This window comes from Danio rerio, chromosome 13 (genome assembly GCF_052040795.2).
Source record: "Danio rerio strain M-AB ecotype USA chromosome 13, GRCz13ab, whole genome shotgun sequence".
Classification (NCBI taxonomy): domain Eukaryota; kingdom Metazoa; phylum Chordata; class Actinopteri; order Cypriniformes; family Danionidae; genus Danio; species Danio rerio.
The window spans coordinates 33,590,809-33,614,013 of NC_141033.1; the positions used below are offsets into that span (position 1 = coordinate 33,590,809).

Sequence of the window (23,205 nt, forward strand, 5' to 3'; positions counted from 1 at the left end):
TCTGCACCCTATCTGGATCTAGACCCTTATTTGTTTTGGGTGTGTAGTAGACATTAATAAAACAAAGATGAAATAAATATCTCATCAGAAATGTTATGGTTCATGATATTGATTAAAATGAATATCAATAAAAAACTAATTATGTATTTGTAGTATTTTGTGTATTGTTAATACCTAACATATAAAAATTTATGTCGAAATTCTTGGGATAGCTCATTTACAAGTACAAAACCATTACTGATCCGCCATTACCCATTTACTGTATGGTTCGGCTTGGCATGGATCTAGTGGTCTGGATGTATTGACCTGAAATGCGTGTGGGTCTGCATGCATGCAGCTGGGTATAAATGTCGGAACATCAGAAAATAAAAAAATAAATAAAATAAATAGAGACATTTACCTTAGTGAGAATAACCTTAATCAACTCCAAAAGAACACAAGCTGCATCTTCACATAGTTGAACATCCTCCGTTTTCCCACCGCAGCTGTCAATCAAACTCTGAAGCACCATGTCAACATCCACCTACCATTCAAAAGACAAACCTTAAGTAGGAAACTTCTCATAATTCACATCACACCACATAAAATGAAAGGTGAGTGGGTAAATTACATTTATATACATACAGGCAATATACTTTTCACTCAAGGCAACTTTATTAGGCAAAACTATTCAACAGCTTATTAATGTAAATAACTTATCAGTCCATTATGGCAGGAAATCAATGCATGTAGACTTTATCAAGCTGATCAAATGAACCTGAAACTAAGCATCAGAATAAGGAATGATTTTGGTGACTTAGCACCGCTTTTGGGGCCATATTTGGGGCTATTGGGTTTCTAGAGAAAAGTCCATAAAAAATTGCCAGTGAGTGGCGATCCTGTGGGTGAAAATGACTTGAAATGAGGGGGTCTCTCTCTCCTCAACACCACCAGCGTGCCAGTCCACCTGGATGATTTGATGGCAGCCACAGTACAACATTGCCAGTGCACACACCACACACCAGCTATAGGTGGAGAGGAGAGACATTTAGGAGGCCATGACAGTTAAGGGCAGATGGAAGTAATTCGGCAACAACACCAGTCACACCCTGACTTTTCACATACAGTGCCATGGGATTTTTAAGAACCACAGTGAGTCAGGACCTCAGTTAAACATCTCACAGAGTGATCTGGCTGTGAGAGATTTAAGCTACAGAAAGTCAACGGTTACTCAAAGAATGACCGGTTACAACTGAAGTATGCAGAAGAGCATCTCTGAACACACAACAACATATCAAAAGGGCTACTCCAGCAGAAGAAGAGCACAACACTTCTTCAGAGAGAGAGGAATTGGAGGTTTTACATTGTGGAAGTGCAGGTTTTATTTTTTATTAATCCAATAAGGGTCAAAATTTCTGAGCAACCTTATTGTTTTGAATGCAAATTTGAGGTCAACCCAATACATAACACAATATAATTGCAAATCCAATAGCAGGTTGTTCCTAGTAAAGTGGTCAGTTATTGTACAATGCAGCAGGATAAATATTGTTACATTAGATACAATGTGACCTTTACCTGTCCAGCAGGAACCTGGAAATTAGGTTTCCCAATAAGCAGTGCAGCGAGAGCTCCATAAATTTGAGGCAGGTGGATATGGTTGACAAGAAGCTTTTGCAGGACTTCAAACCCTGGGCAGATACAGCTCAAACACTCAAACGACCAGGAGCGACACTTCAGATTATCTAGAAAGTGGCAAAAAATAAAAATACAAATGTTCCTGCATTATTAGAAGCATTTTGAACAATCACTGTTAAACACAGTGAGCTTCAAATCCCATCCAGACTTACCTGTGATACTGGTGGGGATGTCCATGGTCTCCACTAATGTTCCAGGTGATACCCCCTCTCTAAACTTGGCCAGGATGTTCGGAAATGACAGGAAGTGAGTGAGGAGTGTGAGAACCAGCATCACGGTGCTGGTGTGGATATGACCCTGTAAAAAGAGGAGGAACCAATCCGAGCCCAGTGCAAAGTACACCTCCTCCTGGTTACTGTCATTTGAGAAACATGAACACTTTTAGAATACATGATTCAATGTACACTCAAAAAAAATTGTTTTGCTGATTTTTCATTCATTTATTCATTTTTTTCTCAGCCTAGGCCTTTATTTACCAGAGGTCGTCACAGTGGAATGAACTGCCAACTATTCCAGCATATGTTTTACACTGCGGATGCCCTTCCAGCAACAACCCAGAACTGGGAAACACTGCTTGTTCAAATTACTTATTTAAAATAAGCGAAATCAACACAAATCTTGAAATTTTTTGGGGACAACCTAATCGCTTTATGTTTAATCCACTTAAATTTGGAAAAACAATTAAGTAAACAATTGATTTGCGTTGGCAAAACATAAAGGAATTGTGCAGAACTCAGCATTTTTTACAGTGTACACAATCCTCTCATGTTGCTTCAATGCAAGTCAATTAGGTTAACTTAATGGTTTTTACAGTTTTAAGTTGACTGAACATAAAACAATTAAGTTATCCCAAAAAATTTGAGAATTGTGTTGTTTTAGCTCATAAGTACTTTGAACAAGCAGCAGAAATATATATTTTTAAATGGTATCTTTTAGTGGGATGATATAAAACAAGGAAAAGAGAGTAAAAGAGTCAATTTTGCGTGCAAAATTTGTATTTGCAACTACTCTGTAACAGTTAAAGAAGTATGTTATATATTATGTGAATATGAGTAGTCTGAATGAAATTTTCACATACTATATTATAATTACTTCAATAGCTTCACTGGCATTTATAAATCAACTCTTGGGAACTATTGGTAATAAAGTGCAAGTTAAATGCCATTTTCTGAATTTTGATGGAATCAAGAGGTTTATTTAAAGTAATTCAAACATACTTTTGCTGTACTTTTTGTGCAAGCCATCCAACAAGAAGGCACTTTATTTTGGACGCAGAGTAAAACTCTTTATTGTAGGGCTGGGCAATTTAGCCTAAAATCAAAATCTCGATTAATTAAACATTTTAACTCAATTATAAGCAATGAACAATTATTTTATTTTTATAAATATATATATTTTTTGCGCTCTTTGACAAGTTTTGTACAGTAAATAGAGTATGCTCACATATTACAATGAGAGATTTTTGAATGTAGGGTGCATTACTTGATTTTAAAATAATTGAAGGAAACACATCTGTCTGTGATTATTTATTGAACATCAATGTTGTTCAACTGAAATGAAAATCCACACTGTCTAAAACAAACAGTCACTTTTGTCTTTTAAAAAAGTTAAAATAAATAACTTGCACTTTTGGATACAAAATTTTTTAAGTGCTTTTTATATTAAAAGTAGAAAATTAGCAGTATCTCTTTTAAATAAAATAATTCTTGCATATCCTGTAAAGACTTTAAAGACTGATTTATATATCTGCATCGAGTGATCGGTGTGACCCACAACACTTGCCTTGCGCGAAGCCATGCATTGGTATACTTCAGCGTGCTGTTTGTATTGCTCTGTAGTAACACTTACGAAACGCTAGCTGGCAGTGCGCTTTTATGTTCCTATGCGTTTCTTTACGAGGATTCTGCTTTTTCTAAATGCTACCTTAGTGTACAAGAAGCTAAAACTTGCTCATTCAGAGGCAGGAACAGGCAGACATGCAACAACTTTAATCATAAGGTAAAAACAAAAAAGCTCCTCCACTGAACTCCACACTTGTAAATACTCGCTCCAACCGGCTCTCTGCTGTCCCGCGGCTTTCCGCTACTCTTAACGCTACCAAACCGACTAATCACAGAGGTTGCGCTACACATTTTTGAAAGGTGCGTGGGTATGCGACAGCACGAAGACTGCGCTGGACTATATGCGTTATCTTGATATAAATCAGTATAAATCAGCCTTAACAGAGTGTGGTCACATAACTCCACACACAGTAGGGAAGAAAATCAATAAAATTGGCCTGGGAAAATTAGACCAATTATAGGTTCTGAATTTCAATATCGATTATTTTTCAACTAATCACCCAGCTGTACTTCATTGATCTATTTCTAAATTGGACTCACATGCTAGAAGAATTCGAGAAGATTAGAGAAGACAGCATGGAGAGCAACTGGTTCCTGATCCAAACTGATCTCCCAGGGGTTTGACTCCAGCCTAGAGTTTAGAAAGCATTTAAGGAGTGAGTTTTTTTCCCCAAGAGTCACCATTGTGGAGAAAAATGCATATTTATAATCACAAACAAAGGTTTGTGTGTAGGTTTATTGAAAAACAAAACCGGTACCTTGTGATTGATCATCAAAATCCAAATCAGAGAAAGTGTTTTGCTCATTCAAAGTCGGAGGCAAAAGACTATGAACTAAGAAGAGTCCAAGCCTGGTTGAACAAACAGAAATGTCAAGAAATCATATTACTTTTTATTTTGTTCTGTTAATTCTTTTCAAGAGTTCACACTTAGCTGATGATTGATAATAAAGCTAGTTTGGCGTGCTGTCCCGGGAGAGAGCCCTGAGCTTATAAGATCCTCGAGCCCTGGGCTCTCTCCCGTTGCAAGGCGAGAGGGGAGTTTGAGCTCAGGTAGATCTCGATGACTCCCCCTCTTGCTTGTTGTAGCTAAGTGTCAGATATGGATACTGAAAGGTGTACTCAGAGTTTAGCTAAAGTATTTGAATTAATTGTTAAGAGTACTTGTTTTTGAACTGTAGGAGGAAACCGGAGGACCCGGGGAAAACCCACGCGAACACGGGGAGAACGAGCAAACTCAGCACAGAAATGCCGTCTGGTTTGGAAAGGAATTAAACCAGGGGCATTCTTGCTGTGAGGCAACAGCGCTAATCGCTGGCCACCGTGACGCCCGTTTGAAAGGATGGAAAGTAGGGTTGGGTGGGGGGGTTTCTTCAAGATGAAGATATTAAGATGAGAAAAGTCTGGTTATTTATAGTGAGTTAAGGATCGTCTGATAGGATAATCAGTCATTAGCTAAAGTTGGAACAGCTGTGAACAATCATAAGCACGTGATCCTCTTGAAATTTGTTTATAAATAAACTTCACTTAATAACTCTTAAATGCTTTGCAGATTGACTTCATGAAAAATGAGGTGCAATGATGATTCAACTAAAATCGCAGAAGTTGACAGCCTTGCCTCTTGATGTCTGTGGTGTTGAAATGTTCCTCGAGGAGTGATCTGATGATGGTACAGATGACTGACACCTTCCTGCAGGTCACGTTGGGATCATGCAACAGGATCAGGAGTTTGTTTATCATGTTGAGTCTGTGCATGATGTCAGCATTCTGTTGACTCCCACTAAAAAGAAACTCATCATCAGATGTGTATCTACAGCAAACTGGCACAACATGTTTCCAGTAACATTTTATGCGTGATTGAAAAACAGGAAATGAGCCAAGTGTTTCACATCGCGTTATGCTGCACTAAATATAAATCACAACAACTAGAAATCAGAAGCCTACTGTGTACCTTGATGACTTCAGGATGTCAGTCAAATGATTTAAAACACAAACGTCAAGGTTATCTGGAGCCTTCTGCCACACCTACAAATAAAGAAAACTGTGATTTAAACAACATTAAAGTAAAAATAACCTGATTATTTATAGCTTTATAAATAAAAATAACCTCATTATTTACTCACCCTCAAGTGATTCTAAATATTTATTAATCAATTTTTTTTGTTAAACACAAAAATGGAGAATCTTGGAAAAAAAGCCATAGAAATCCATAAAAGGATAAAAAAAAAAATACTATGGAACCCAATAGCTGTTTTTCCAACATTCTTAAGAACATCTTCCTTTGTGTTCAACAGAAAAAAGAAATTAAAGTTAATTAAAAAACATAAAGGTTAGATGTTAGTTAAAATATATCAGCAACACACATTATCATACACACTACACTATACAAACTAATAAAAAATTTACATTTTGAACATTTTAATGTCTTGATTTTGTACAAAAATGTTATTATTAAAATCAAAAAAGTTACAATAATATTGTCCCATTTTGGTACTGTATTTTTTTTTTTTTTTACAAATATATGTATTATTTTTAAATACACTCAATTGCACATCATTAATCATGCGTGTCCTTGTTTTGCATACAGGAAGTAAGTTTAGGTTATTTTCAAATTTTCTAGCCCACGTATGGAATAACTAAAAAAAAAAAAAAAACAGGAACAGAGCCTCTAGGCTGAGGTTAAAAACACTCAAAAAGTGAATTTCTTTGAGTCATCCACTGTAAATACAGTTTTTACTTCATTCACAATATTAGTGTTTAAAAAAGACCACATTTGCTTTGTAGAGACAATATAAAAATTAATTTAAAACGAAGACTATAGAATACACAAGACAAGTCACCTGTATCTTTTTCAATAGGAAAAGTGTAACTGTCAATATTATGTATAAAGCCCTGCCTACTTGTAAAGGCGGTAATCACTGATCGCTATATGTCGTCATCTAGTACAGGAGCCAACCATCGATCACTATAGACTGACAATACGCTAGGGGAGGGGCTTGGACCAGATGTGAGTTTCTGCAGATTTTTAGAAATGAAACTAAAGACACAGTTGTTGTTTAATATTATTGGTGATTCCTAATATGAATATCAATCACAAGCTTGGCAAGCAATTTGATGTTTCCCCATTCAAACCGAATGCCCGAGCATACTGCCCGAGAGGCGTTTCAAGGATGGCCGTCGAGTGAAATGACTTGCTTTAAAGGGACTTTGTTTAAAAGCATTTATAATGCTAGTCACAAAGCAAATAACATTGTAGCTATGAAGTAAAACACTACAGCTCCCTAATCTAAAACTCACCTCAAAGTCGCATAGAACATCCTGAAAGGCACAGACATTTGGGATGCAAACCGGTACAATGCCCAGCTCCATTGTACCCACGATGGCCAGAATGAGCTGGAAAATCCTGTTGCTGATCAACTGAACCTTCATCTTCAGCAAGAATGATAAGAGCTGCCAACAAACAAAGCAAAAACAATTTAATCTCTATCTTGGATTTGTTACAGTACATCTCTAATCATACTTTAATTGACAGCACTACCTTATACCCGTTGGTCCGTTTCATTTCCTGCTCCATCGCAGGATTAGTCTCCAAAACTGAGAGCAGAACTTTGATAGAGGCATATAAAGAGCTGTCGTCTGAAGCCATCGCCACCAAACTCAGAATAGCAGCAGGACCACCAATATACTGGAAGCTACTAGAAGCACTGTACGATTTGAAGGTCCTTACACCTGGAAAGCAAGGTAAAAAATAATACAAATTCAAAAGTTTGCTTTCAAAACAAATGCTGCAAAGTCTTGTTTTACTGTAGAGGATAGTGCTGCATGAAATTGAAAACAAACTGACATTTCACCAGGTCACTTGAATATCTATATTTAGAAATTGATTGGAATGGTTCTGTATGAGAGTGCATCTGCACGAAATATACTAAACAATCTACAAGCATAGATAAATACAATAAAGAAAAACTATTAATTAAATAAACAGTGTTTTAATCGTTTTCCTGAGAAGTGAAACAGTATTCAGATCTGGTAATTTAATAACTATATGTAAAATAATACTGTGTAGTCAATAGAATCATGTAGAATAGCTATTAAATTTACATACAGTACAATTTATTATGCCTAAAAGTTTTTAAAATCCTCATAAGATCACAGGCCTCAAAAACATATACAAATGATAAATTACAATCCAGATTCAACATTGCACTTCACACCGCAATTTCAATGCTAAAATGATATATTGTGCAGCCCTAACAGAGGATCTGCATTTTACCAAAACAACCAACAAGGGCTGCCCCAATCGTCCGGGATGTTCCGCTGAGGTGCTGACTGATATTATGAGCCAGGAAGACAGGAGTGCAATTATCACGTGACGTAATCCCCATCTGCAATTAAAAATAATATGTGCACTAATTGTGACAGAATGATCAAAATGGTTGATTTTGTGAATGGAAGAGAAATAAAATCACCTCTTTGGCTATAAGGCGACAATCCACTTCATTATACGTATCTCTAATATCTACTACAGTAGTGATAGTGGATACCGCTGGGTTTATGGCAAAGGAAATCCTCTCTGGAGAGACCATCTTTGTATGGGACATCGTACCATCTGTCTTGCATCCTAAACAAACACTTGAATGAATAAAGATTTTCATAAAATTGAAAACTAAGACGGAACATTTTTCACCTTGAACATTAAGAGCGAGGTAGTTGCCGATGTATTTGGTGCCTTGTCCATAAATAGTCTCCACCTGATCAGCACTTAACACTTCCTCAAACAAATATGTAGGGCCGACCCGCCAGACTAGTGCAGCATGCTGCTTCCATAGGGACGGAGTGCCAATAATCCCACACACATCAATGACTGCAGAGGGGTCCATAGAGATGGACTGGCCAGGAAACGGCTGAATGTATTTGATCTGAAAAAAAGACATGAAGATGTTATGTCTGTTGATGCTGCCTAACATTTTGGGAGACGTTTTTTTTTTTCCTCAAAGTGTCAATTTTTAGGTTATGAACTTCCTGTGAATCATCTACTGTTTGACCTACAGGAATCAGTCAGAAAAAGAAGTAACCCCCGAAAAAATAAATAAATAAATAATAATAATAATTATGTCATATATACTTGCATAATGGTTTAAACTTTTGAGATGAGTAAGATTCAGTAAATATATTTCCCATTTAATTTGGGGAAGCTTCAAATCATCTGTTCATTCTTCTAAAAAATTATGCAAAACAAGACAGAACAATGTTTATTATTATTTAAAACCCTTTGAACAAAAAAGTATCTTCATCAAACAATATATTACAGTTCTGTATAATATATAAAAAAAAAATAGATAAGCACCAAACCAGCATATTAAATTTATTTTGGAATTACACATTAAAATATATTAATCAAATGTTTTAAAACTTAAGATATTTTAAATATTTCACATTAGTACTTTGTTAAGTATAACTTTAATATAATAATAATAATAATAATAATAATAATATAATAATAATATAAAATATGCAGATATTGGCAAGTATAAGAAAAGTCAAAAACATTTTTCTGGGATCTGAAGTCAGGGTTCTGCCTCTCTTGATCTTGTAAATTCTTGTTTTAGTGGCAGAGTCCAGACACTATTTTTATCTTGTCCTATATATGTTGTGCTCGGTTTGAGTTTTCTCAGGTTGAGCACTCCTTTTCTGTCATTGTGACTCTGCCGTTGTGACCGCACTCAGACCGTGCGCGCTCATGCTTGATGCGAGCGCGGGAGGTCTGGACGTGTTTGGGACGTGTGCTCTTGTACTCGTGTTTGTGTTTAATCTGCCGGCATTGCGTTTTATTCTCGCCGTCTCAGTCTAGTTGGTTTCGGTTTCAGTTGCCACTGAGATGAAACATGCACGTTGCATATGTGTGAGTGAAGGGTAAGGTGTTTTTGTGTGCTCGTGTCTTGCGTCTGTTTGTGTTGATGTAGTCAAAGCAAATAGCTAAGTGTTTACATTGTGGCTGCGTGCTTTAGTGGTGTGCTTTATGAACACACGGTTAATGAGTTCTCTCATTGACTGTGTGTTCTAGTCTGGTTTTATGTGAGCACATAGCTTGTGTTTCTTTGTGTCATGTGCGCTCCTGTCTATTGTCTAGCCCCACCCTACTTGTTAACCCATTATTAGTTTATCCTGTTCACCTGTCTGTTTGTTAATTATTTCTGTTTATATTCTCCTCATGTCTGCTATCCTGTGCCCGTTCATCATTGTTTGTCCAGCCCTGAGGCCTGCCAGCCTGCCCAGTGAAGTTTGTTAGTGCGTTTTGTTAAATGTTTTCCCCCTTGGGTAATTTGTTTTTCATTTTATTTTATTATAAATAAAACCCATAATTGTGAATGGGAATGCTTTTTTTTTTCTTGTATAAGACGATGAAGAATCATTGATGTAACAAAGCAGTCTTCTCGGTGTAATGTAATATGGACTTTAATGACATTTAGTAAGAGCGAAAAAATTATGAATTCAAACTGTTGGGTACACCATCCTTTTAAAAATGATTAACACTTACCTTTCCTGTTCCAATTGCTGTTGCATTCAGATAAACAGTGACTAAACAGCTCTTCTTGATTCCTTTGGCCATAACCAGACAAAGATGGTGCCACTGACCTGGGATTAGGTGTTTGGCACATTTAAATCGCACTGAGGTTGGTAGTGTGCTAGGAGTCTGCACCTCCGGCTCCATCATGTCTGTACAGCAAAATAAACAATGTTAACAACACAAACGAGTTCAAAAAGTTTTAAAAGAAATTCATTTCAAGCTAAAAGTTAAACACCTAAAAACTGGTAGGCTTCCTCCTCAGTGGAGATCACCAAGCAGCCATCAGAAGCAGAAATACTGACAGTGAGGCAACTGAACTGCTGCTCCGCACGAGACATGTGGCGCACCACTGTTAGAAGACGCACAGGGTGGGATTCACAGGCCGAGCTGAATCTACAGATCATAAACCAGCAGGAGAAAGACAGGCCTGCTGAAGGAGGAAAGCCTCTGCAGTCTATGGAAAGAAACAAAGTATACATGATAAAAGGAGAAAAGCATTCATACACACTCTAAACCTTCCTGATAATGTATCATGATCCTGATGAAGCAGATTCATTTAGATTGTGATTTTCAATGGGGTATCTCTTTCAGTCTCTGGTTATATTTATGTAACAGTGTAATTCTGCAGTATTTCTTACCAGTGCCCAAGCCTCCTGTGGAGATAAAGTCTGCACTGACACCTTTTACTGTGGCAAGGGATGGCAAAAACAGACAACTGTGGAGATAAAAGAGTACTTGTTATTTAGAAGATTAAATGTGGCTATGTAAGAATATAAAAATGAGTGCTATTAAACAGTGATATTTTTTTTTTCCTTTTAAAAAACCTCTCGCATAGCCAGACCTCAGACTGATGGATGAACTTTGGCCGATTTAAATAGTCAAGGACCGACCACGATGCTGACTGACAGGTTAACCAACCAATCATGTTGTTTTGCGACTTAAAGTTTTAGAGGTTTAGAAAGGTGTGCACATTTAGATGTTATATGAATATTTAAATTGGACCATTACTTATTTAAGGTGCCAGAGAATGAAAATCTGGATATACTTTGACGTAGCAAAGAAATGCAAGGCAAGTTTATTTATATAGCACTTTTTTTACACAATGGTAATTTAAAGAGCCTTACATAAACAAGAATAAAAAATATCTGAATAATAAGAGTTCAGTCTGTGTAAATGGAATGGTATACATTGAGTTAAAGTACTGTGAAAGTCATTGAGTCACAGCAAAAAGCATTGCTTTTGCATTCAATAATTCAGTTTTGGGTGAACTAACCCTTTAAGTTCAATATCTACTATGTTTATATCAGAGAACAATTAAAAGATCCTGTGAAGTGCTTAGAAATGTGCATTTTTTATTAGATGTTTGACGTAATTTCAACTGAAAAATTAGCAACCCAGAGTAAACCCATGCAAACACAGGGAGAACATGCAAACTCCAAACAGAAAAATGTCAACTGACCCAGCCCGAACAAGCAACCTTCTTGCTGTGAAGCGATTGTGCTACCCACTGCGCCACCGTGCTACCCAATATTTACAGTATATCAGTTTTTTTTTATTTTCTAAATGTGGATTTTGTCACGGTTTTGGAGCACACTAGCAAATAGATATCCTTAAACCTTAAAACAAACAGAGTGAAACTAACATCTAAAAAAACGTTATTTAATTTCACAAGACCTTTAACTTACTGAATCCATGCAAACTATGGCACCTTTATTAGTAATACTACTGATGGACCCTTTTTTTAATTTCCGTGTTTCTTCATTGTTATAGTTGGATAAAGTTAGAGCACAGTGAATTAGAGAATACAACAAATCATTATTTTACAATCCTATTTGCTGAAAAAAATGTAAATAAAAACTCCACAATGGTGTTTTCAAGACTTTAGAGACTGATAACAGCAGCCAAAAGAGAGAACAACGTTCAAATTACTGTCCCACCCATAGAAACGGCATTAGAAACACCTCACATAAGCGATTATTTTTTATTATTTTTATTTTATTATTATTTTTTTTATGAAAAGATGATATAATACATTTTAATAAATGTATATAATACATTGGCATATGTTTTAAAATATAAAAATTTTCAAGGATTTAAGATGCTGATGACCATTAAACGCGCCTTGTGAAAGGGTCCATATTAATTGTTTATTAAACACTTACCCATAGCCACTGTCGGTCATGTCAAACTCCACAAAGGAAGGGGAAATGGAGACTTTGTGTGGCTGAAAGTTCCGTGGTGACGTGATGGAGACAAGACTTATGATTCTGTGAAGAGGAACTACCATCCCACTGTCTAAAGGTGTTTTCAGTAAACTAAAACTTCTTTTCATTGCCCTTTTCAATGACTTCTTGTTGTTCTCCTCAGAGTCTTTGGTCTGATCTGTGAAAGTAAAAACCAAAAACAATATAAAACCATCATTATTGTATTGAAATCCAAATGGATGTAACAATAAGATCAAATGTTTTTCACGAAACAGGCAGTAATCCAAAAAGGAAGTGTGAGAGGACTGGGAGGAACTGTACTTGTGCAGCTGGCCTCTTCTAAGGTGACAGAAGGCTGATTTTCTCCACAACACATCAGTGGATCCCCAAGACACAGGAAGTGCCTAATATAAAGCAAAGCACACTATTTAACAGCATACAATCATATAATCATCTATTTATCATATTGCATTTTTTTGTGAGGATGTTAACAGCAAATGCATGCTGACCTCAGGCACTTCTGATCCATGGACTGAGAGGCAAGTTTCTCGAGAATCCGGACAATGGGCAAGTGTAGCGAATGGGAATTGTCGATGAGGATGTCTTTGCAGTGAGTCAACAGTGTAGACAACAGACCAAATTCACACATGATCTGCCTGTTTCTCTCGGACTTCACCAGAGTCTGGACATGATGAGCCACAGCCAGCTGCAGCTCCTCTGACAACTACAGAAAAAAATGGCTAGAATTATTGTAGTTGCTGTAAGAATGCATCAAATTGATTAAAAGTGGCAGAAGGAACATTTATAAAAAAAAAATAAATAAATAAATAAATTATGTTCTTTTAACTCTTTCAATAAATGAAAGAAAACCCTGAAAAAAAACATCAGTTTCTACAAAAATAAATAAATAAGCAGGAAATCAGTTTTCACCAAATCAGCAAACTTAAATAATATATTATGGATTATTTAACACTAAATACATCCTGCCCTGAGGAGCTCAAGGTATTAATTTAAAGCATATATATTTTTAAATCATTTAGTGTACAGTATGTGATTGTGGTTTTACTTACACAAGGGTCACTGGGACAGTAAATACTAGGCAGAAGAGTCATGATGAGCTTAACAGCTCCAGGATGAAGGATTGTAAAGTTACCGTAAATCCTGAATAAAGAATGCAATTTTTAACAAGTGAAACAAGATAAAGCCCAGGAAAACAGTGGATTCATAGATCCTAAGCATTTATTTAATTTTCTGTTCTAGACGATGGCAAATCTATAGCAAATGCACACCATATTGTATTGCAAAAGAAATAAAATAAAATAAAATAAATTAAATTAAATTAAACTAAATTAAAAACAAAAATACAATAATAAAAAATAATAAAAAATTCAATTAAATAAAAAACTCTAATAAAAAATGAAACAAAACACAAAACAAAATAAAATAAAAATAAAAAATAAAATAAATTAAACAAAATGTAATTAAATTAAATAAAAATTGTAATTAAATAAAAAATAAATTAAATAAAAAAGTAAAAATAAAATGTAATTAAATTAAATTAAAAATTAAATTAAATTTAATTTAATTTAATTTTTACAAATTATAAAAAATAAAAAATGAAACAAAACAAAAACTAAATAAAAACTAAATAAAATATATAAAAATAAAATAAAAATAAAATAAAAAATAAAATAAAAAATAATAAAAAAAGATAATCAAATTAAAAAGTAAAGAACAGAAAAAAGAAAAGAAAATAAAATAAAATAAAATAAATAAATGAAAAATAAAATAAAATAAAACAAGACAAAAAAAACAAAAATATTTTTTTTTAAAAATGAAATTAAAAGAAAATATAAAACAAAACAAAAGCAACAATAAAAATAAACAAAAAATTAATCAAATAAAAATAAATGAATCTAATTAAATTAATAAAATAAATAAAACAATTTAATCAAATAAAAAAATTAATTAAAATAAATAAATTAATTAATTAATTAATTATTTAATTAAATTAAATAAAAAATACAATTTTATTAAATTAAATTAAAAATAAAATTTAATTAAATTAAATGTAAAAAATAAATTAAATATTAAACAAAACAAAATTAAATTAAATAACAAATAATAATGCAATTTTAATAATAAATAGTATTTAGAAATAGCATACTATGAGTGTACCTACCTCCCCGATTCTATAGATACTACAGATACACTTGGAGCCCTAACGTGATTAAAAGCTTCATCCTTATTGGTCGATTCCTCTGGTGTCTGACCTGAGTCTATGATCTGAATCTCGCCAGCTTCATTATTATCCTGCAAGCCTGTGCAAGGATCAGCAGCCAAGCTCACACCAGTAGCAAACTGTTCTAGGAAGCCCAGCAGCTTAACACAGTCTCCTAAAGGTGCTGGCAGCTGAGGTCCTGGCTTTTCCACCACCTCCACAAACTGCTGGAAAGTCCTGTAGGCCGAACTGTCTCTGTCTGATTCCACAGGATCCCCTTTCTGAAAACAGCCAAGATGCAGCAGGGCCTCACCCAGCTTCTCACAGACTCCAACTGTGTGAAAAAAGTGTGCGTTGACTGGATGGATGTGAACAGCAAAGGCAATGGTGTGTAGGGTGAAAAGAAGCAGTTCAACGAGGCTCTGGCGGCTCAGTGAAGCCCACGGACCCGCTGGGGTTTCCAAAAGAGATCCTTCCATGTCCACAACAATGGAGAGCAAGCCGGTAAATCCTCCAGCAGTGCGGAAAGCATTCCAACTGTTAGGATTTTCCAGAACTTTCATGATAGACTGTGCATAAACAAGACGGAAAGGGATTGTTACAAATAAACCACCATAAGTTTGGGGTCTGTAAGAATTTTTTTATGTTTTTTGATGAAGATATGTTGGAAAAACCGTATTATAAGGCACCCTTGTTATACAGTCCATGCACTTACTTACTATGGTAATTGCAATTGATAATGCATAATTATATGCAACTTAGCCTAGACCAAACCCTCATCCTGACCCTAACCATATAGTCTGTATATGTAATTAATTAGCTTTGCTCAGTAGTTCAATAAATAGTTACACTGTAGGACATCTTGAAATAAAGTGTAACCAAATGTCTTATGATCACTAAGGCTTTGTTTATTGATATGCTAAAAAAACACAGATAAATGTTTTTGAAAAAGCATGTAATTTATGCCTATGATGGGAATCAGAATTTTCCGGGTAATTACTTCAGTCTCTAGTGTCACACGATCCTTCAGAAACAATTCAAATATGGCAAATAGGTCTTCAGGCAACAATTTATATTAAGATCAAAGTTGAAAACAGCTATAATACATTTGTTTAAGACAAATTTCTTTAGTCTAACTTTAGATTTGTTTACTGAGTTTTTTGCTGAACAAATTTTGATTGATTGATTGATTCATTAATTAATTAATTATTCATAAAAAAATATTACCGACCTCCAAACATTTCAATACATCATTTCAAGGGATGTAAACAACAACAATGGTCCTAATGTATAAATGCTGTTTGGCATTTTTCATTTCCACAACTTTCAAGAATCCAAAAAGATCCACATATTGATAAGCAGTGCTCGAATTGAGGTGCCATCCCCCCTCATCCCCCTTTTGGAAAAAAACTGACAAAAAGCATTGCATACCCTTTGTAAAACCACCATCCCCCTTACCATCCCCTTTAGATTAATAACAGTGGGTGTAATGATAAACATATCGTGCAAATTAACTATCAAAATTCTCTATTTATGGTAATTTATAAGACATTAGACATTATCAAAATGTCTAAGAGAGCAGTTCAGACGCAACTTTTTGCATTCCTTAAAGGATCATGACCCCCCCACTTTCGGTTTACATCTACCTCAGAATTTTTTCAAAAGATGCATCATAATGGGTGTGGAGCTCCGCGAGCAAAGGGCATGAGTGGGCGTGGCCAGCAGGGGAGAAGGAGGGGATCGAACAACTGTTGTCAGTTAGGTTACAAAATGAGACACAAACCGTGAGGAGACACATGATTTTATAGTTTACAAAGTTAAAATGCAAAGAAATAAACAGTAATTTAATGCCCTGCTATATTTGTTATTCATAATTTCATATACACACAACCACAATTTATATCATTATAAAGATAATCATGTTTACATAAACACTATAAATGAGGACTTTTCCCTCAATCCCCGGGTCTAAATCATAGGTCTGAATGCAGACTCAGTGCAGCAGGTCTCTTGCCCGGTCTATTTTAACCATTAGCCCTGTTAGTAATCTGGAGGATTTAGGCAAACACGGCAGAACGGCAATGTGTCTAAATGTGAATGAACTCCTGATAAAAGACAACGTCCCCCATTCTCCAATTCTCGTACTACTCTCCCGACAAAAATGCTTGCTGCACACAAACAGCTTTGCTGTATCAGCCCTGACAGCATCGCCGGAAAAACATGCAACAAACCCCGTGGATCATGGAAGCAAACACATACGACCCTTCATGAACAGCTAAATACTGTGTGCCGTGGGTCCGTGTCTCACAGCTTGGCACTGGCAGGTCTGCCTTGCCTTCGGAAAGCACATGCAGTCATGAATGATTAAGAAGCAGGCTCTTCTCATAGGATAAGAAAACTGGTATGTATGATATTGAGAAACTGACGTGTCATCTTTGCACTTGCAGTTTTGTGCTACGTCGACGATTTTGCCCCAAAAATCTTTTTAAATCCGGACGCTAAAATTAGCTGACAAAAGCTCTAAATTATTCAGTATTTCCCACAATTAAAGCTAACAAGTGCAAACATTGTCTTAACTGATGCTCAACACACACAAATCTGTTAAATTCTCAAAAAAAAAAAAAAGTCCTTGAGGGTTTCGTGAACCTTTGAAAAAGTTGTTTATTATTATATATGTATGCTGTGCCTGCCGTGCATAACTGCATTTCAGAACAGTTTAAGCGCCTTGATGTGAGTGTAACTTAAGCTGTTCTATATTCACTTTAAAACACAGTTAACAGGGCTTGCTAACATTTACTTTAGCCACCCAAGATTCACCATTATTATCTAAGTTACAGCAGATTCTAGGTTCCGTTTCTAAAGTGAACCGTTTTCATCCCTAAAATCAGAACGCAAATGATGTGATGTATTTTTAGAATCACTGTTATCAAAATGTTACTCCGTTTTCTCGAAAATGCTTCCAAACTCCTCAGCTGCTGTACATCTCCATACCATGATTTGTTTATGAATGAATATTGAGCTTTGATATGAGACAATGATTCATTTGTCCTTTCAGAAAGAAATTTGTGAAAGGATCAGCAGTTTGAACAACTCAAATTAAATGGATCATTCAGTGACAAAGACGGAGACTTCACCTACTGGCGGTTTTTGTTTCAAATCACATGACATTTTAATGGATCTTTTATGATGGGTTTAATGGTCATCATTATCTTAAATCCTTTAAAGTTTTTAATATTTTGATTTTTATAAAAACGTATGAACATTTATATGCATTTATTAAGGTAACACTTCAAAATAAGGTTTATTAGTTAATGCATTTACTAACATGAACTAATCATGAAAAACACTTGTACAGCATTTATTAATCGGAATTGAACATTTACTAATAAATTATTAACATCCGAGTCCGTGCTTGTTAACATTAGTTAATGCACCGTGAGTTAACATGAACTAACAATAAACAACTGTATTTTTATTAACTAACGTTTACTAACATGTATAAATAATATAGTAAATGTATTGTTCATTGTTTGTTCATGTTAGTAAATGCATTTATTAACATATTACCTAATAAACCTTATTGTAAAGTGTGACCTTTATTAAGGTGTTATATCATCTTTGTATCACATTACAAAAAACTAATTACTGCATGTGCGAGGTGTTTCTAATGCAGTGTCTATAGGGTTGAGAGTAAATTTGACATTATTTCATCTTTTGACATTAATCTCTCCATTATTCTCTAGTCATCAGTCTCTCTATTTTTTTTTCCTTTTTCTGAAAGTCTCTATAACACCATCATGGAGTTTTTCTTTTATTATTTCAGCAAATAGGATTGTAAAAAAATATATTTTTGTATCCTCCCATTTACTGCACTCTAAGTTTACCCAACTATGACAACTTCCACTAGTGAGAACCCGGAAATATGAAAAGGGTCTATTATTAATTTCATTGCATTCATGCCACCTCCAACGCTTTGTTAAAAAGTCAATTTATAAATAAACAGTAAATCTATCTAAATGCTAACATTTTGTTGTGTCAAGAGCAATTTCGTTGATTTAATCTGATTGTAAGGTATTCTTCTAACTATTTTTCCAGTTTCTATAAAAAACAAAGATCAAGCAGTTGGGCCACATAGTGTAAACAAGATGTTGCTAGTAGTCAAAGATTTAAAGTGACAATTAATTAATTGTACCTTTTAATTTCATGATTTTCTTGAAAATTACATGCTTAAGATTGTAAATGGTTGGTGGTTATTTAAAAAGCATTTTCTTAAAAATGTGTTTAGACCTATTTTGTTATCACTGTGTGTATGTGTAGCTACAGGACACCTCGAAACACTGCCCCACCCCGTACCATCCTCCTTATATTTTTGTACAATTCGACCACTGTTGTTAAGTAATGTTATGACAGCTGATTTAACGTTAAGATTGAATTGAATTGTCTCGTGTTACAGTAATGAAATAGTTTGACAACCATCAGGAAATGTTCAGGAACAAATAACAACACTGCATTGAATCGGTCTATACTACTAGAGATATTAATCCTTTCAAAAAGTTGCATTTTGAAATCACAAAACAGGGTAAATTAGTTACTAGGCTTTATTAACACAGCCTAGGATACTGTGGTGAAGTCAGATTGAGTTTTCACTTGAAACAGTTAAACAGATTTGAAACAATAAAAGCTTGGTGGATGCTCAGGTATGGTGGATGGGTTTGATGGGCAGATACTCATGCATTGATTAGTTTGACCACAAAGATGTTTTGACAGAACTAAAGTTTACTATTTGCCATAGAATAGAAATGCACAACTAGAAAATCATAGTTCATTCACCAGCATCTTAACAGATTTTAAGCAAATGTCAGCAGTTTCAGATATTTCTGAAAGGTATGCATCATTTTTCTTCCTTCCCACAAAAATAAATAACCTGTCTCCTTTTATTAGGTGCACAAGCCGTCAATCTGAATGGGCCGATGCCACCATACAGCCTCACCATGAGTCGCAGTGTTAGGATGTGTTCAGAATATTATTCAGAAATAATGCATCACAGGAGAGGGGTCTCATGTTTCAAAGAGCCTAGCACAAAATGGATTAGCCCTTATTCAATCTACCATGCTAATACATCAAAGAGCTAATGTGTCATAAAATGAAGCCCAAACCTAATTAGGACCAATAGAAGTAATCAGAATGGCTTTGACACATTTCACAGAGTGGTCGGGGTGAATCCAATTGTCAGCAGCCTTAACCCAGTTACACTTTAATGGTCTGCAGGTTAGTATTCCTGTGCTTGAATCTAAAAAAATGGACATGTACAGTAACTGAATAACATAGTTATGCATAATTGGATTTCTCTCACATTCTCTGATCCGATATTGCTCATAATTTTGTGTGTGTCGCACCACAAGGCTGCAGGCCTAATCGAATGAAGCCTGAGTTAACAGCTAAATGTATATTAGCAAATCAATCTGAATTTGGCTATAATGGAATCAGCTTCCCAAAAGCTGATATAATAAATTCACCGGCTCATTATGCTTTAAACATGTTATAATTTGTTAGAATTAGGGATGGAAGCTGAATTTACAGGCAGGTAAAGGCTACCTGAGCTCACGGTTTAGTTAGTAGTACATGTAGGAGTCTTCTGTTTTTATCCCATCAAAAACTATTTACTGTTTCTATTTCAACATTTCTAAATGCATAATAAAAAAAATAAATAAAATAAAATAAAATAAAATAAAATAAAATAAAATTAAATAAAATTAAATTAAACTAAAAATTAAATTAAATTAATGATATGAAAGCAGCCCAAACTAGGGAGACCTAAATAAAAATGCAGAATGTAGAAATGGAAATGCAAACGCAAATAGAGAAATGGAGGAAATGGAGTAAAATACCTGTAAAAGATCCTGTTTGAGTTTGATCTCGCTCTCAGTAGAGGAGCAAAGCGCTCCAATGGCAGTGCTCATGTATTCCTCTGGATTCACCTCAGCAAGCTGCTCCAGGATGCAGAGAGCGGGACTGCGGAACTGCTCAACATCCAGAAAGATTTTCACGTAGGGAATCATCCCCAGGTCCCTGATGAAAACTGTTAACAGCAATAAATCGATCAGATGCCATGACTTTAGATGTACTGTACATTTTCAAACTTTAAAGAGATCAGTAATTGAGAAATTAGATTCTGACATTCATCATAAGAGACCAGTTTACAATAAAAGCACCTTTTGAGATCAGGTTTAGTCTCAATGTGCTGAAAAATGCCTCTTTACCTATTCCCACCCTCTGATTCACACATATAGTAGAAACAGATCAGTAACACCAGATGATCTTTTTAAAATCTTTGCTTCACCTTATAACACTTTATGTACACCAGATATGTGCAACCATTGATGTGTCACATGACACAAGTTATTTCAACTACATAAATCTTGATTTGACTAGACACGGTGCAGTGCAAACAGTGTAAACAGATTCCCTAAAAAGTATTCTAAGTATCTATTGGGTTTACACCACAATCAATGTTTTTCTTACTTAGATTTTGTCTTGAATTTAAACGAAATATATTTTAAAAATATGAAATAAAGAAGCATGAGTTTTTTAATAAGCAAAAAATTGTCTTGTTTTCAGAAATAATAAGTTAAGTGAGTTTCATGCATGAGTGAGACAATATTTTTTGGCTTGTTTACAAAATGCTTCTTGATTAATTTTTTTTAGATATTTGGACTAGAAACAAAAGAAAAACTAAGTTAGTAAGAAAAGCATATTTTTGCAGTGTAGTTGTGTTGTGCAACTTGCATCTGTTAAACACATAAGATAACATTAAGAAATTGTGCTCCAGTTGTTATGTCAAAAATAGCACTTTTTCACTTGTGGGTACAGTTCATTACAGCTCACTTTTGAGGGATTTTCCCACTGTCTACATTACCTAATATCTGTTACTTTTTAGTACTACCTCAGTTGAAAGCCAAATAGATACTAAAGTGGAAAAGCAGCTTAATGCACAATTTTTTTGAACAAAGATTTTTTTTTACAATTTTTTTGACAGCTACTGTATACTGGATTCAACAGAAATGTCACAAAACAAGTGTGTGTTTTTCTACCATGCAACTGCGGATTATTCAGTTACAGATCAATTGATATGATATCATATGTGATATGGTATTTACTTTTTTACCAATATGACCCATACATCACACAGTATTCATCTATTTTTTTAATAAACAAAATTGTTAACAGATGTGGGAGTTTTCTTTCAAGCACTAAATGCAACAATCTCAAAGAAAATGTCTTATTAGTTCTACTGTATTATAATACTGTATATTTTCATGTCGCTAACACTTTTATAATATATAAAAATTCTATATATATTTTTTTTCTATATATATTCTATATATTCTATGTATATATATATATATATATATATATATATATATATATATATATATATATATATATATATATATATATAATTTTATTTTTTTTTTTTGAAATTTTTTGAAAGTATTCATTTACAAATATATTATCTCATTTTAAATGCACTTTAAATTAAAGGGATATAGTTCACCCAAAAATAAAAATTCAGTCATCGTTTACTTCCCCTTTGCTTGTTCCATACAAATTTAAATTTTTTTGTCCTATTGAATACAAAAAAAGATATTTTGAAGAATGTTAGAAATCTGTAACCACTGACTTCTATGGTGGAAAAAACTAATATTATGGCATTTAATGGTTTAGAACAAGAAAAACTTTCATTTGTAGTTAAACTATCTCTTTAATACCAGCAAAGAGAATATGCTACAAAACAAATTATTCCACCAACCAGTGTTTCTGACTGACTGCAAGGCCAGGGCTGCAACCACGTTCAAAATGTTGGTTGTCAACATCTTCTGATAGTCATCAGCCTTCTCTTCGTCCTCATTTACTGTTAGTAAATAAGATTTCAAAAAATCAGGATGATGCTACTAGATTTCAAACTGTCTTGTTTTTGTAATTTATAAAACAGAGTAAATCTGAAAACTCACCAGCAACACCAGCCTTTCGGATTATCTTGGCCCTTCTTTTAAGCTCAAACAGCAGTTGCTCCATCAGTCCTCCATCACTCAGCACCTCAGACAGCAATCCACTGTTCATAATGAGTCTATAGAAGCAATCCAGAGCTGCGACATTGAATATCCCCGAGGAGCCTTGTTTAACCATAGCTTGGACCTTCTTGAGGGTCTCGTGTGGGATGTAGGAAAGCTGGAAAATCACCGTCTCAAGCAGTTCGAAGAAAATAAGGTGAACGGGTGGCGATTTTTGCCACACACACTCTGCCAGCTGAGCCAGAGACTGCAGAGTCCACTCCAACAGGAAAAAGTTTGCCTTTTCCCAAGACCAGATCATCTGGATGGTCCGCAGGATTTGGCTGCAGATCACAGTGTTGCTTGAGCGCATAAATGAGGATTGGATGATTTTAAAAGCTGTGAGGTTCTTCACTGTTGAACCTAAAGATACATGCATGCATACTTAGAAAGTGAGGAATAAAATAAATAAAAATAAACTAGACAAAAGGAATATTTGTTTAAAAACCTATAAAAATAAAGTAAAATAAAATAGACTGGACAAAATGAATATTTGATAAAACTATAAAAAGTCATATAAAAAAGTTCAAAAAATATAAAAAAGCTAAATAAAGCATAAAATAAAGCATAAAAATAAAAAGATTTAAA

The 23,205-nt window shown here is 34.6% G+C and overlaps 1 protein-coding gene across 5 annotated transcripts in view; it reads right to left on the minus strand.

The window, feature by feature from the left end:
- Nucleotides 1-23,205, minus strand: part of wdfy4 (WDFY family member 4) — an 87,597-nt gene that overhangs the window by 49,247 nt on the left and 15,145 nt on the right. For all 5 annotated transcript variants that reach the window (XR_015506075.1, XR_015506074.1, XM_087279503.1 and 2 more), the window contains exons 9-31: nucleotides 22,519-22,980; nucleotides 22,317-22,418; nucleotides 20,395-20,585; nucleotides 14,468-15,075; nucleotides 13,356-13,446; nucleotides 12,795-13,009; nucleotides 12,607-12,689; nucleotides 12,244-12,463; nucleotides 10,720-10,796; nucleotides 10,317-10,535; nucleotides 10,052-10,230; nucleotides 8,201-8,432; nucleotides 7,983-8,134; nucleotides 7,787-7,898; nucleotides 7,052-7,242; nucleotides 6,811-6,963; nucleotides 5,465-5,538; nucleotides 5,132-5,293; nucleotides 4,274-4,365; nucleotides 4,056-4,146; nucleotides 1,827-2,029; nucleotides 1,555-1,721; nucleotides 401-523 (exon numbers count right to left, since the gene is read on the minus strand). Coding sequence is in view for 3 of the 5 variants with exons in the window: in XM_087279503.1 (XP_087135629.1) it covers nucleotides 401-523; nucleotides 1,555-1,721; nucleotides 1,827-2,029; nucleotides 4,056-4,146; nucleotides 4,274-4,365; nucleotides 5,132-5,293; nucleotides 5,465-5,538; nucleotides 6,811-6,963; nucleotides 7,052-7,242; nucleotides 7,787-7,898; nucleotides 7,983-8,134; nucleotides 8,201-8,432; nucleotides 10,052-10,230; nucleotides 10,317-10,535; nucleotides 10,720-10,796; nucleotides 12,244-12,463; nucleotides 12,607-12,689; nucleotides 12,795-13,009; nucleotides 13,356-13,446; nucleotides 14,468-15,075; nucleotides 20,395-20,585; nucleotides 22,317-22,418; nucleotides 22,519-22,980 (4,199 nt within the window). In the remaining 2 variants the exon portion in view is untranslated. The remainder of the gene's footprint in view (nucleotides 1-400; nucleotides 524-1,554; nucleotides 1,722-1,826; nucleotides 2,030-4,055; nucleotides 4,147-4,273; nucleotides 4,366-5,131; nucleotides 5,294-5,464; nucleotides 5,539-6,810; nucleotides 6,964-7,051; nucleotides 7,243-7,786; nucleotides 7,899-7,982; nucleotides 8,135-8,200; nucleotides 8,433-10,051; nucleotides 10,231-10,316; nucleotides 10,536-10,719; nucleotides 10,797-12,243; nucleotides 12,464-12,606; nucleotides 12,690-12,794; nucleotides 13,010-13,355; nucleotides 13,447-14,467; nucleotides 15,076-20,394; nucleotides 20,586-22,316; nucleotides 22,419-22,518; nucleotides 22,981-23,205) is intronic.